This window comes from Poecilia formosa, unplaced genomic scaffold, assembly GCF_000485575.1.
Source record: "Poecilia formosa unplaced genomic scaffold, Poecilia_formosa-5.1.2 Scaffold20, whole genome shotgun sequence".
Taxonomy (NCBI): Eukaryota; Metazoa; Chordata; class Actinopteri; order Cyprinodontiformes; family Poeciliidae; genus Poecilia; species Poecilia formosa.
In genome coordinates, this window is record NW_006799959.1 from 1,526,076 (window position 1) to 1,541,637 (window position 15,562).

General features: G+C 39.7%; 1 protein-coding gene across 1 annotated transcript; it reads right to left on the reverse strand.

Annotated features, from left to right (window-relative positions):
• Positions 1-68: 68 nt before the first annotated feature.
• fgf5 (fibroblast growth factor 5) lies at positions 69-13,304 on the reverse strand. The gene is made up of 3 exons (XM_007547384.2): positions 9,842-13,304; positions 6,638-6,741; positions 69-1,026 (listed from the first exon to the last, which is right to left on the reverse strand). Exons 1-3 carry the CDS (start codon positions 10,041-10,043, stop codon positions 655-657), a joined length of 678 nt encoding a protein of 225 aa, XP_007547446.1. The 5' UTR covers positions 10,044-13,304; the 3' UTR covers positions 69-654.
• Between the last annotated feature and the right edge of the window lie 2,258 nt (positions 13,305-15,562).

A 15,562-nucleotide genomic window follows, 5' to 3' on the forward strand; every position in this document is an offset into this window, starting at 1 on the left:
TAAGGTCATGTTAGTGTGTGAAGTAAAGAGTGAAACCTAATGGATTTGTCATTTCATATTTATTAAAATATATAATTTTTTTTATTATTTCTCTTATCCAGAGGACATGGAGGATTTCTCTGAACATGCGTTGGACCGACAGTCAGTCCAGGGCCGTTCGGGGGAAATGATTACTTCCTGGTTGGAAAGTTCTGCGTCTGATTGGATCCACACCAACGTCTCCAGGATTAATCAAATCCTCATCCTGTGAACCAACTTTATTTGATTTAATGCAGCCATGCTTTTTATGATTTATTTTAATATGTAAAAATTATAAAACAAGATGTTTATCTGAGACATAAAAAACAGTTTTGTGTAACATTCGATATAAAAACAAAAACTTTTTACCTGATGTGTTCAGGTAGGATTTCTGCTTTCTAAGCATCATAACCAGAACATTAATGATGATGTACAACAGGACAGAACAACACAGAGTTAAGTGCAAAGAAAACTTCCCCCGTCACCACAGATCCGAGCGTCAGGTTGAGTGAGTGTTCCTGGCAGCAACTTTGGGTTTGTTTTCCATGCTACAGAATCCTGGAATGATTTGAGCATCAGAAATGACTTTTGTCCAGTTTGTTTAAAGTTTATTATTCCAGTCCCTCCTTTGCAAACTTATCCGAACCTGAACTTGGGCCAGTATTTGACCTGTCTGTGTCTCTGGACTGGTCCAGGTGGGGCTTTCGGGATCACGGCCGGCGGCCTGGGGGGCGACGGTGGCGGCGCTTTCCTCCTCTCTTTGCTCCGCTCTGTGATGGTGAAGCCTTTCTGGGTAAAGTCATGCAGGCTGGCCCTGGGTAGGAAGTGGGTGGAGACGTGCTGGGATTTGACCCGCGGACTGGAGCCCATTTTAGCTTTCCCCCGCTTATTGAGGGCAACATACCACTCCCGACCGGTCCGTTGGTTCCTGTGGATTACAGAGGCGTAGGTGTTGTAGCTGTTCTCCTGGAAACGTTCCCTGAACTTGCAGTCATCTGAGAACCATTCCTGTGAAAGAGAGAAAATAAAAGGTATTAGCAGGTTTAAGTTCTAACAAGTCGCCTTTTAAAATAAATGTTTGCAGAACACTGACTCCTTCTCAGAGACTTAATTTAATTATTTTCATTTTTACTCAGTTAAAACTCTTCTTAAAATGGAAAATGTTAAATACCACGCAGTTTTTATTTTTTTCTTCTTTTTATTGTAAATAGAACCACTTATATCCAGCAATGTTTACTAGGCGCAGTCAAATCTGCTTTTATTTAACTTTAGCTAAATATAGCAAACATTAAAAAAAATCTTATACTTGTTGCTGAGAGCAGAAAAGAAAATAATCAGTCAACATTCCCCCCAAATTTGTAAACTGTGTGTTTGTTTCTTTTGATACAATTCTGCAAAACCCTGTTTATGTTTTGGATCTTCAATAATTTATACATCATGTTGCTAGTAATTTAAAGTTTACTAGGTCAAAAATCAGTTATTCTTTTCCTTTTTTCCCATTTAATCGCATTTTTGGGGCCCAGAGCTTTTCTGACTTTAAGATATTGGCCCATAATTTGAGCAACAAACATCCAAAACTCCTGCTTTTTATACACACCAAGGTGTTCAATTAGCAGAAAATGGTTGCTAAAATCCTTCTTCTATATTAAAGTCCTTGAGTTCATTTCTCTAATTAGTGTGTAATCTGGTTTACACCTGAGGTTAGCTTACACAGATGTAGCTGTAAATTTTTAGTGTATTTATTGCATTCATATTAAAAATCCCAGCTTTTCAGATAAAACATTCTCAAAGCATTTCTGTACTTGCTCCACAAATGACTCTGACTTTAGAAAGTGGAAATGTTTCACAATTTGGACCAAACCTTGAGGGGAACTTGTTCTGTTCTCAGAGAACACCACCGAAAAGAAACAAACCCATTAGGTGTTCCCTGTTGTACCTAAGAATATCCATGATGGGAAACTTTCAGAATGTACAGATGCTTTCCTTCTTGCAGGGCTTTGACTTTTCTTGTTGAACCTCATGGCATTTTGAAGAAAAACAAGCAGTTCTGCTTTGCTGAAGAGCGCAGCATAGCAGAAAATGATGCCATTCCAGCGCTCGGTAAACATGCCAGTCACAGGAGAGCGCGGTGCGGCTCGTCGCGGAACACTACAACCCTTTGAGTTTTTCTAAGTGACCAACGCTTCCTTTGGGCTGTTGTTTTTAAAAGATGATTAGAAAATTGCTCGGCGCTGCAGAGTCGTCGCTACAGCTGGAATGAAGCGGTTTAACAGAACCGAGCTGCATACCAGCTCTGGTACCAGTCAGGGATTTCGACATTTGGAAACAAAGCCGCCGGAGCGTGCACCAATGAGCTCTCACACCCAGGCACGTAGGCAGAGGAGAAACCCCGCGTCTGCTGGCCTTCACGGGTTCATTAGCTGCAGGCAGATTCCACAGATCTGATTGGTTGAATCCTAAAGCTTGGTCACACTCGTCAAGACATTTTCCCACGAGCCACAAGTTTTACCTTGTTTTTATATTTACATCTGCAGAACAGAGATGTTTTTAACGTACTAAAGTTACTCTGACGGCCTGTAATGCCACATCTTTGGGGTTGAAAGTTTCTGATTTTCAGGCACAGCTTGGAGGAAAAAACTCTTTCTAGGGAAAGTCTGAATCTGAATAAAATGAAAACAATCACGTCTCTTTTGCTCAAACAAGCTCTCGCTAATGAATTTATTTCATCAAACATTGCAAAGGAAATCAGCTTGGGTTTATGATGATCTGTGATGACGCCCCTCCGCCCCGTTCACTTATCTTTTCAGTCTCTGCCATCTGGCAGAAGACTGGGAGTTGACGGGACATCTTTCAGAGAAAATGTGAACTGATCCTTTTCTTCCTGCGCCTGGTGAGAAATGTTGCTCTTATAAAGGTTAATTTAGTAAAAATATTAATTTATCTTTTCCTTATTATTTCTTGTTGTGTGGTCTTGTAATTTTCTCCTAATATTGTTTATGTCATCTCATCGAATGCCTGGTTAGGTATTTTCTTACCTATTCTCATCTTGTCTTATTGTTTTTAAATCATCTAATCTCCCTATTTCAGTCTAATCTAATCTCAACTCTAAATATCTCATGTTGTCATTCCTTATCTCATCCATTTAATCTAAGCTGTTTTCAGTTTATCTTATGTTTCATCTAACACTAGTTAGTTGGGTGTGTGAAAAACTTTATTGATATTCCGCTAACGTTGAACAAACACAATTTTGCAAGTGTTGTGTGTCCATTAAAAAAGAAAAGCAATTAAAATCACACATGAATAAGTTTATTCACGCTGTGAGTGATTAAAAGACATGCTCCGTCATCATCCTCCCACCATTTCCTGTCGTCCACCTTGTCATTTCTGCCAGTAGTAACATCCAGTTGTTGATCACATGAGTTATTTGTTATATTTTCATTGGAGTTGTACAAAGCACAATAGTCACTTCATCCTCACTCCAATTTTGAGTTTTTCCAAATGACTGTTTTTCCATTTATTTTCATAATTGAAAATTCGGAAATTTGAAGGTCAATTGAAGCACAGCTGCAGTCTTGTTGTTTTTCATATAACCTGTATGACTCAACAAATCTTGCCTAATTATGTCTTTCTTCACATCTGATCTTATCTCAGCTCTCTGGTGTCGAGGCTCTTTGTCTCGTGTTTCAGCTTAGATTTATCATTGCTGTTGAAGATACGAATGCAGAGGATGAAGAATGTAACATGACTGAGAGGCCTGAGGTTTTCCATAAACACCAGATTGGAGTTTTACTTCTGCAAATATTTATCAGAGGGATCTCTGCTCCTCTGGCTAGAACAGAAAGAAAGAAACAAACCTCTGCTACTCATCTAAAATGCCAATATTAAAGCTCCTGCAGATAAGAAATTTATTTTGTTGAATCATTCTTCAAACCATCAAGGTTAAACAAAAACTACCAACTGAGGTCTTTAAGGTAAAGAGAGGTTGGCTCTGTTGCTGCTCTGCAGTGGCTCTTCATAATGTGAAATAGGAAACACATTTTCACCAGTTGTTGCCTTATGAGAACAGTTGTCCAATAATTTTATACATTGAGGAACAGGAATCCAAACCACTCTGTTTGAAAATACAACTACCCTGCTGTTAAGTCGTGATTTAATTATGGTTACTCACATTTTTTGAATAATTTTCACCAGTTACAATGAGGCCACAAAAGCATCAAAAAATCACTTCAAAAGAACCTGCATGACATCAGGAAGTAGGCTAAAAGATCTCAAAAAGCAGCACATCATGCCCTGATTTAAATAAGTTCAAAAAAGTCATTGATAGCTAAATATCACTGTGCAAAGGCCAAGTAGGAAGAGTTTGGACAACACTGACATAGGCAAGTGATAAATTCAGTAAGCATTTATAAACTGCATTTTTTGTTTCCTTCCGCTATTGTTGTGTGATATTAAAGTGTATTTAGTGATCTAAATAATTTAGTCGTGAAAAAAAAAATCACAAATGGAAGAAATCTGTGGGAAGACTAATAGTTTTTCGTGGTTACTGTAGCTATTTACATCATGTCATTGTCTGGTTCAGACCTCAAATTAAGCATCTGTTTAACTCCAGCTGCGTTTCCATTGACCATAAAGTTGTACAAAGTGGAATTCCGAAATTGGCTGAATGGAAAAACATAATTAAAAAAAAAAAAATCATGTTTTTCTGTAAAAAGTGTTTTTTCAGCTGTATTGAAATAGATGTATGTGTAAAACTGCAATTGAAGCAGCACATTTTTAACATCACATGATCAGCAACTGGATGTTACTACTGGTGGAAACCATGAAGAAGACGGCAGGAAATAGAAGGAAGATGATTGCTCAGCGTGTTTTTCAGTGACTTATTATATGAACAAATTCATTCATGAGTGATTTTAATTACATTTTGTATTTAATGGAAACAGCATATGAAATTGTGGGATTTTTTTTTCAACATTATCAACAGAGTTTTGAACACATTTCTGATGGAAACACAGCTTGTGATATTCAAATTATCCCAAAAGTGGAACTGAATATTTACTTTGAGGAATAACGGCTCATCCCTTCCCACTGACATGATTTCCTGAAACAGTACGAGGAGCTGAAGCGGCAGAAGTCGCCTGTGCTGGGCATCGACTCTCTCAGCAGACCGTCCGGCTCTGAGCCCGCTGCCCTCCAGCTGCTTGTTTACCCGCCATATTGATTTTCACTTCGTGGCTCACTCCGCTGCATATTATCAGACGTCCCAGACTGGACTTAATCTGTTCTTCCCATTAACACTCGCTAACCGGGAGTCGCTTCTATCTGTTCGCCTGCCAAGGCTCCCACAGATGACTTGCTGGTGATTCTGACCGCTGACTGGTCGGCCGGCCAAGCTGCTGTGGCAAGATTTCAGCTTGCTGTGCATTCGGGGGGATTTAAGAACCTCCAAAACAGCGGCTAAAGATTACAGCAGAGCGCGAGCACCATGACATGCTTACGTCAGATTCTGTGACTTTCTGCTGCAGATGCCAAGCAGAACAAACTCATAAAACAAACATGGCTGCAGCAGGAAGGGATTCCATGGAGAACCGTTTCATGAGCAAAGGATGCTCCGCTGTAGCCATGAAGGAAGGAGAGGCAATGATTTAATGTTAGATAAAAGAACAAGTATTCCTGCTGCCATGCAAAAACAGAAAGTCTTACCAAGTATCTTTGGTCTAGTCATAGACCAAAGATACTTGGTACATAAGACAAAACAAACTTCCAAGTAATTTTTCAAAGAGATATTGTGGAGTCATCATTTAGAGTCAATAGTTCCTTAATATTGATGAAAAAGAACTGGTTACATGAAGAGATGCAGAAAGAATCGCAATTCCTAGATCTGAGAATTCTGAATCGATTCAAAATGATCAGGAATTGATTTTAAATACTCTGAAGTTGTACGTTTTTGCTGCTCCTATTTGCATTATTTGTTGTGTATCAGATCCACTGAGCCACCGTAGAAGGCCGTCTTACACACCGTTTCATGAGCAAAGGCTAAGCTAACGCTACGCAGGAAATTTTAAGTTACAGAATTTTATGCACCAACCAGTTTGTGTGTAAATGTGAACTGAATGCTAAGATACTAAAAGATCTGCATTTTGAGTTGTAAGTGAAATAATCTGCCAGTGTAACTAGTACTTTTCTTGCTGAAAAGTACTAGTTACCAGTTAAGCTAGTTTCGTCTTGATTCAAGTATACTGAGATATTTGCACTGGAAACTCGACCAAAAATACTTGGTAAGATTTTTAAGTGTTTTTGCAGTGAGGCTGGTCCTGGTCAGGAGTTGGTTGCTGATACGTTTTGGCCTTAAAAAAAAAAAAAACAGAATCTTGAGTTGCATTATGCAGAGGCCTGTGAGATAAACATAATGAATGATTGAGCAGCAAAACAGACACTCTTCCACTTGAGGTGGTTTTTGCGGCCTGGAGAGGACGATGAAGGTGAGGACATCAGAGAATCTTAACCAGAGGACGGGGAAGGTCAGCGGAAGTCTCTGGAAAATCTAATCAGGTTCTGATGCTGCAACATTCCCATCAGAAGCCGTTTTGGGAAACATGCGAGGGGTTTGTGGAGTCCTTACGGTGGCGTGAAGCCGTCCTCTTTTATTCATGGCCAGGAATCTGTTGCTGTAAACCCCTCTGATGCCGATGACGCCCTGAGAAATCGCAATCAGCTCCAGAACACCTGGAAAGACAAAGACCACATCTTGACGACTGAAGGACAATAAAATCAGTTTATTTCCAAAGCTCTCACATCAGCTCTTTTATTCGGTTCAGCTGCACGTTAAAAAGTCTCTTAGTCTTCACTTTGAAATCAATTTGAAGCGGCAGAAGAGCTTAAACATCAGTAATGACAGATATGGATACTTATTGGTCATCGCTTCAAATGGGTAATTTGGATTTTTCTTTATTTCACAGGTTAATCGTTCTCAATGTTTTACCTACAGAAGACAGCAACTGGAACAAACAAGTTGACTGTTACTCAGAAAAATAAATTAGGAAAATTATGGAATAATTTCATTTTGAGAGAAAGACCTCGATTAAACCTCTCCCAGGTAAATCCCACGCACTAAAGCAGTCAAATCATGACAGTTATTGTCTTTTCCCCATCAATCCTTATAGCTGATACTGTCCCGTTAGTTTCAGCTTTAGGATGTTGGTCCCTGCAACAAAAAGTCTGGGCACCTCAGATTTAATCTTCCTCAGGGCAGGATGGACGTCTGTAAGTCAAATGTTTGTCATGAGTAATGTCCCGACTTTTCATGCCTCTCAATAAGAGCTTTGATCGTGTTTTATTTGCAACATATAATTTTAAGGTAATGCATAAGATGAAAACATAAAGTTAAGGAGTATTCTAGTGTGTTAGTGGGGAAAGTAGTAGAGGAAAAAATCAGATCACGGTAAAATAAAAAACTGACATATCTTAAAAACAATAAGTTTGCTGTAGCAAACTGGCAATCTCTTCAGCATTTGTCTGTTTTCTTAAAAACTGAACAAAACCAGAATGCAGTAAAAACTCATTTTCTTCTTCTCTGTATTTTTTTAAATCTCTGAGATTCATTCAGACTTACAAATTTAAAACATCCTGATCTGCTGTTTGTCAGGCTGCACGGACACACACACACACACACCCCCCCACACACACACACACACACACACACACAGATGGCTGCTGCATTTAAACCGATGTAACCTGACAACACTGTGACGAGACCATGAAATGAAGGCACATGTGAGCTTCCACAGGGAGCGTCACCTGTTTCATCAGACTTCAATAAAAACTGAAACACATATTTACAGGTTTCTAACCAGGACACACACACTGGTTTACATAAGAATTCATGCTCATTAAATATTTTTCATGTTTCGTCCCTTTAAAGTCACAAACATCAGTGTTTATGGGATTTTATGGGATTTTACATGACATCTAAACATTGCCGTTGGATTTGGCTCCATGAGTGAAAACTTTGCAGAATTTTCTTTTGCTGAAACTGCAGCTGCAGGTCTTTAGACTGACATTTCTGCCAGTTCTTCTTTGCAGAATAACCCAACCTTGGTCCGACCGGATGGAGAGAACAGCTGAAACAATTAATCGGATTAGTCAAACGAATCGTGATGAGTTGATTGTTGGAATAAACGTCAAGTAATTTCGCAATCGATTAATTGCTAACTGGAGAACACAGACTCAAAAAAGGCCATTTGCTGAAAAAACGATATATTCAGAGCAAAACTTCAGCTAAAACAGCACAGAATACATTTTGCATTTAAGATTAAATGCAAAATGCAAGTATGCTTTAACCAAAACCTAAAGGAATCCGGTGTTATTGCATTTTAGGCAATAAAATGTTTATTTTCTTGTTCAAAATAAGAATTTAATTATACATTTATTTGCATCTTTTAATCTATTTCTAATGTTGTATAAAAATGCTGAGGTGGTTAAATGAACATTTTTATTAATCCAATTAACTGATTAGTGGTCAGAATGATTGATTACTAAAATCATCGTTAGTTTCCCCCCCTAATGGGGAGCATCGATATTCAAATCTCACCACAGATTCCCAATTAGATTTAGGACTGGACTTTGACTGGGCCACTCTGAACCATTCAGTTGTATCTCTGGCTGGATGTTCAGGGTGGTTCTCCTGCTGGGCGCTGAACCTCCACCCAGTCCTGTCACATGCTGAGGAGCAGCACAGCGCTGCAGCTGCAGCCACTGACATTTTTCCAGGTGTGTTCAGGCTGATGCAGTGTTAGCTTTCAGCTACACACATTTTACTAGTAGAATAAAAAGGTTGATTGAGGTGTTGGTTAACCAGAGCAGCTCGTTCCTGCTCTGATTGACACAGGGTTCGTCTTACACCTCTTCCATTAAGACCACATTTATAAAGCGCATGAATAAAGACATCCTGTCAAAAGGAAAGCTGGATTTATGCTCAGATTAAAATACACACAGGTGAACTGCTCATAATTAGTTATTAATGAGGTTAATTTTAAAGTGAATTGCATGCATTTAATTTTATTCAGGGGTATCACAGTAAAGGGGGCAGTAACATGAAATCTAATGTTAAAAATTCAAGAGGATATCGGTGAAATGAAGGGTTTTACATCTGTGCATTAATTTGAACTCAAGGAGAAATGACCAGTTCAGCAATAAGAAATCAGCTCTCATAATATCTTTACTTATTTAACTTTAAGAATAAAATCTAAACTACTTGGTTTTGCATTTCTGATTAGACAAAAAAAAATCCTCTCTCTTGTCTCTTTGGGCATAAATGCTGAGTGATTTATTGCTGCAACCTGAACACAATCCACAAAAAGACCCAACATCATGCTGTCCATCGAATATTGACTTTGTTGCTCGTTTCATCCATCATTTCACTCTAACGGGGTTTAAATCAGGAGGTTTAACTTCCTCTGCGTCAAAGTTTTATCAGACAGACTCTTTTATTTAAGCAGCATTTATTTTTTGCTGCGCAGTGGAGTCGCGCTGTTGTGATGTCAGTCACGCTGATTTGCAGCAGCGCACATCCCGGAGCTGCACCTGTTACTTCCACAAATAGTCTACCTGCCAACATCCCGGACGGACACAAACGAGGCTCGTCAACCTGATGACTTGTGCTGAGATATTTCACACCCCTGCTCCTGTGGAAACCATTACTGTTCCAACTTACAGGAATAACATTCATGAAAACAACCAGGAAACTTAGGGGGGATAAAGAGGAGTCGCGTCCAGACGTTTAGGATTCAGTAGTTGAGCTGCTTTGTGCATGCAGGGGGAGACTTACTCAGCTGGTTGGGCTCATGGCTGCCGTTCACTCTGCCGTCGGGATGAATCTGGAGGTGGAAGCCGATGCCAACCCTGCAGTAGAGCCTGCAGGTCCTGCGTCCCGAGCTGATCCCCTCCTGAAGGAGCAAAGAGGCGCGCTGCGCTGCGGCCGCCGCGCAAATCCAGTGAGCGAAGGTCAGAAGGCAGAGAGGAACATTCATTCTTCCCAGCTGGAGCCTCTCACCACGCCGCGTTTCGCATTTTAACCGATCCAGTGGCGAGGTCAAGAACCCAGGAGGTTTGCGCGCACAGGCGTGCGGCGCGGGTGGGCATTACCCCGGCCGCGGTGCTTCTGCTGGGGATATTTATAACGCCAGTGAGCTCACAGCTTCATGCATGCCTGAGCTCTAAAGGACGCTCTTTCAGCGGGATTTTGTCGCCGAGATGCCACTCCTGCTCAGCACCGACCCACAGCAGCGGGGCGTGAAGGAAGCTCCACCGACACGGAGCTCTTTCCCAGAGATCCTCCGCGCCAGGACGCAGCATTTTACGCACAGAGACAAAATATTTTGAACGGGAGTGGGTCGGTTTGTCCCCGGAGCTGCAGGACGAACGTCTCACCTCCTTCTATCTATAAAGAAAAGTTTAAATCTCCGACTCAGACTCTGGCTCTGAGGCTTTGTGATGTTTTACCTTCATGAAGAGCTGAATCATGTATTCTGAGCAGAATGCATGTCCAGGGTACGGACAGAATAAAAACTTAATGCTTCAGTAAAACAGCCACTCCTAATGAATATGGTGATTTTTACAGATTTTACAGAGACTCATCACATTACAACAAATGTTTTGTTTTATTCAGGTTTTAAGTGATAGAGCAACACAAAGTATAATTGTGTTGGTTTCAAGTTTGATTTGCATAATTGTGAAATTGATATGCTTCTAACATTTTCTACACAAAACAACTGGAGCTTGGTGCAGTCGGGTCTCTTTGCTGGTGGCCCTCTGAGTCCTGTTCGCCCAGGGCACCAAACGGGCTCAGACCGCCTCTGCTTAAAACCCAACATCCTTTAAATTCCTCCCTGACCTGTCCGCTGCGTTCCTGGGTTCTGGCAGAAACAGAGCAGCTGGATTTACACTCAGATCAAATTACTTACAGGTGGACGTTGTTTACCAGTTAGGTGAAAATGAAACTGGGTTTGTACATGCACAAACATTTAGAAAACAGTTATCTCTTCTATACACTACTTTAGTCATATAAAATTAAACTAATGCACTAAAGTTTGTTGTTGATTAAAAAGTTGCAGAGGTAAATATCTAAAATAAAGTTCTTAAATACTGTTGCAGATCTGTTCAACACCAGGTGATGAAGACTGATTATAGGTCAGAAAACATGAGATAAAACTGAGGACAAAGACCTGAACGCTTCTCTTTTTATGGACTTGTGTTTGCTTTTCAACAACACAAATTATTTAAAACTTGAGAAATGTGCAACTTTCTTATAAAGTTATTTGAATTTTTCCTTTACAGTTTCTAGAGCTGTTCACCTCTGAGAATTGAATCATTCTGGTGTAAAATGGCTCTGAAACCTAAAGGAAGACACAATGTAGTGTCAACACATCAGACAGCTTAGAGAAGAACTCATTTTAAACCAGTTCTTCTGTTTCAAACACACAAATGGACTAAATTTCTTTAGTTAAGGACTTGAAAAAACCCAAAGATGGATATCACAGTTTGACAGACAGGAAACAGGATTTTAGCTCCAGCAAAATGTGTTTGTATGTGTATAAAAATATTTATACAAATCACGTTTACACTTATAAACAATGTCATCATTTCTTCTGAACCAAACTGACAAAAATAAAACCAAAGTCTCAAAAGCAGCAAATAAATGGTTTGATAAACTGCAGCTGAGAGATAATGATGGCCTCCTTTGTGGCTCAGACTAATTGGATTGTCTGTCCTCTCTTTCACACACACACACACACACACACACACACGTAGTGTCAGAAATGAGACGCCTTCATCTGGGTACTTTAGTCTAATCAGCCTGCAGAGCCACAGGTGTGCACATCTGAACATCTTTATTTTCTACTTTTTACATTTTTCTCATTATTATTATTATTATTATTATTATTATTATTATTATTAGTCCTGTTATTTGATAGATTGCAAAATTTAATAATTTTATATCTTCAGATGCAAAAATATGGTTGATTTTCTCCTGTATTGTTTCTATGTTGTAGAGGAAATTAATCTAATTCATCTACTGTAACAAGTTAATGAACTATTATTTTCAACAGTAGTGAGATCCTCTGCTCAGCAGATTACCCAGGGACACCTGCACCTGTCAGTGATGCTCAACTCAGTATTTTATTGGTTGGATCTAAAATTTTACAGATTTTAAATGCAGATCAAACATTTGAATATTGATAATAATGGAAAGAAAAAGTTGTCTTACTTTAATTAGGCCTCAGACACACTCTGCCACCATGCACAACCAACCAAAGCATCTATCCACTGTAAAACAAAAAAACAAAAAACAAAAACCTTTTCATCTGAACCTAAAACATTTGGACTTTAGGTTTGGACTAGAGGAGGGTTCATTCACGCATTTCTCTTGATTTCACACAAATCTAAACGTCAGCTGGCAGGATATTTTTAAAATTATGTCCAAATTTGTAGGATATTTGCACAGATTGATGCAGTTAAGATGATCCTTGCAGAGGTTTCTGCCTTTGGTCTCGTGAATTGACTGAAAGCTCTTAGATATTTGACTCCCAACTTCCTACCTCTATTTTTCACTCTGAGAAATGATTCCAACATTTTTATGATTTGGTTGCCATATTTCCTGTATCAGGGAACCATGAATGGATTTTGTGTAAAATGTATCTATATCTCTGGCTGTCTTGGTGTTTTGTGTTTGCATTTTGATCTTTTTCTTCTGGTTTATTTATATTCTAATGGTATTGCCATATTTAGTAAATGTTTATTGTTGCCACATTATTTCCTCATGTTCAGTTTCTTGGTTTGTTGTCGTGTTTTGTCCTGCTCATGTTTTCTTGGCATTCCGCCTGTGTCTGGTCTGACTGTCTTCCTCTCTCACGTGTCTGCTGAGCGGCTCAGTTTGTTCTGTTCCTCTTTGGATTCTGCAGCGCTCTTTGTGTCTGTCGCTGTTCCTGCTCCATTCATGAGCCTTATGTGTTCATCATTTAACACTTTTTAAATGTCTAACCTGAGCATTGCCTCTGTGTTTCATGATAAAAATAATATCTTAAGGTAATTAACTCATCAGAACTTTCCTGTCTTGCCATGTGGGAAAAGTTGGATTGGTTTGAAGATCATGTTTCCCTAATTTGAAGCTCTTCAAATAAAGTATTGGGAGGAAAAACCACTACAGTAGATCTCACCTTGTCTTCTCAAATGAGTTGCTCTGCTTTATTTTGAAGAAAGAAGAAAAGGAAAATATATATATTTTTAAAAACTTTATTGTGTTAATTTGGTTTGTGAAACAATTTTATTAACCGTGACTGACCTAAAACAGAAAATTATAAAAATGAGTTCAACTGTATATTAATATATTTATTAATCAGACGTGAAAGAAACATTTTCATCTTTAAAATGGAAGATATAGTCAAAATACATTGAATTATATTATGCAAATATTTTTCTTAGACTTTCACCAGTTTTTATGAAACATCTCATGACCTTGGATTTAATTTAATATTTTTTTTAAAATGCGGTACAGGGGTTGCATTGATCAAATCATTTCCATCTCTGAGTTTTTTATTTTAAATGTGATGAAAACAATGTGAAGGCTCAGTAATCACATACCTCTTGGTGCAGATATGCAGAAATGTTCAACTCTGTGCTGCGTTATGTTGATGTGACAACCTGTGACGGGACAATGTGGATCCTCTGTTCAGCTTCTTAAGCTGTTCATTAAAAAGAAGGGAAATTTAAATGCAACTGAGTATGTCGTTATTATCAATTTAAAAATTGAAGAGTTAAAACAGGTTATGGTGGGTTTGTTTTCTGACGACAGACAATGAAAAAGTCCAGCACAGCCTTGGATGTGGAACATCTTCCAGCGTCCGTCTGAGGATCAGTCCAAGTTATGCTCATTCATTTTCTATCTTGGCATGAATTCTCCCTAATCCCTCCCTCATTGTTTTAAGGGGCCCAGCAATGTCTGAGTTTGATTAGCTCACGCGCCTGTGGATTACAGCCGGTACAGGGGCCTAATTGTCTCTGGCACACTGGCCGGGCCGGGCCTGCTTTACCTTTTATGTAAACAGCGGGGCAGTGTTTAGTCCCACTGTTCTATAACGGTCAGCCATTCCTCTGAGGCCATTCCAGCAGCAGTGAGGTAATCCCCCCGAGTCGCATAAACACGGATGATCCTGACTGATTCCTCCGCCCGATTGATCCCAGCTTTCAGCAGATTTATAGAGTCGGTAATCAACAGACAGCAGGTTCTGCAGATAATAATCAATAAGAGGAGGCATGACTCCCTGGAAGCTCTGACCAAAGTCACAAACAAAACCAGACTCATCTGGTGGTCAGCGTTGGTCAGACAGTCTGCAGATAGATATTTGTTGCTTGTGTTCATTTCTAGAATCATAAAGGCACCAATCTGAGTCTACAAGTAAATAACGACTTCAATCTGCTCCAAAAAGAAGAGGTTAGTTGCTTAATCTTAGATCTTTGACTCCTTTAATTGGTAATAATAACATTTAGATAAATTTTGTTGATGAGAAATCCTGGTTTAAATGAAAAAAGGTCCAGCCTTTCCCTGAAAATGTTCAGGGAACATTTGTACTAAAAAGCCGATTAATATTTGGACATGTTTTAACAGGGGTGTCTTGCTGGGGCTTCAGCCAACTTCCCTTCATGTTGGAGATATGATTTACAGTGTTTATAAAACCGCTTGGCACTAGAATGGAGACGTGAAGAGGCCACACGCAAACAAAATCGCTACCAGCTGACCTAATGTTGACTCTGATGTTATGTCAGAAGTTGTGCTGGCTCTCCAAACACGGTATGGTCCGGCTCCTTCGGCGCTTCCCACCATCGTCAGCCGGACCCTCTGGAGACCTGCCGGCGTGTCGCCTGCAGCGGCCAGCCATCGCCACCGGCCATGTCGCTCCCTCTGCAGAGCTCTTTGACCTGCAGTGGGACGCCGTTTCCCCCCTAAACCCTCCATCATCACGAGTTCCAGTCTGGCCTTGAAAGACGTCTGTGACATGAGAAGCTTGGGAGGAAAGCAAATCGCCGGGGAAAGAGTCAGAAGACGCATCTGAAGTGCAAAGCCTGAGCTTAGAAGAGGAGTTTTAACTGAACTTCATCCTTTTCAGTTTGCTGAGTCTCAGTGGAGCCACAAAGCAACACCTGTTCGCTTGTTACAGACATGCCACCTGTCTGCAAGGGGAGCCGAGTGGTAAAACGTCTGATCCACATCCATCCCTCTGGGCTGAGAGAGGACAGCTCAACCTCCGACAAAGAATCCGGTTTCATTCTTTAAGTCTTAGAAATAAGGGGATCCCAAAAGGAACACAATGATTTTAAAGGACATGGATGTTGCACCGTTAAATGTTTTTATTGTACAACACCAGCTGCTTTTCTATTATAAATGTGCACAAAACTTTGTCAATATTCCACTCACATTGAAAAAAAACACAATTTTTGCAAATGTTTCCTTTAAATAAAAGTGCAATTACAATCATGTGAATAAGATTGTTCA

Excerpts from the sequence above, each read along its gene's own strand:
- fgf5 (XM_007547384.2), bottom strand. The coding sequence starts at position 10,043 with ATGAATGTTCCTCTCTGCCTTCTGACCTTCGCTCACTGGATTTGCGCG. Across the intron at positions 6,742-9,841 it reads CCATGAGCCCAACCAGCTGA|GTGTTCTGGAGCTGATTGCG; the intron begins GTAAGTCTCCCC and ends TTGTCTTTCCAG. Across the intron at positions 1,027-6,637 it reads GAGGACGGCTTCACGCCACC|GAATGGTTCTCAGATGACTG; the intron begins GTAAGGACTCCA and ends TCTCTTTCACAG.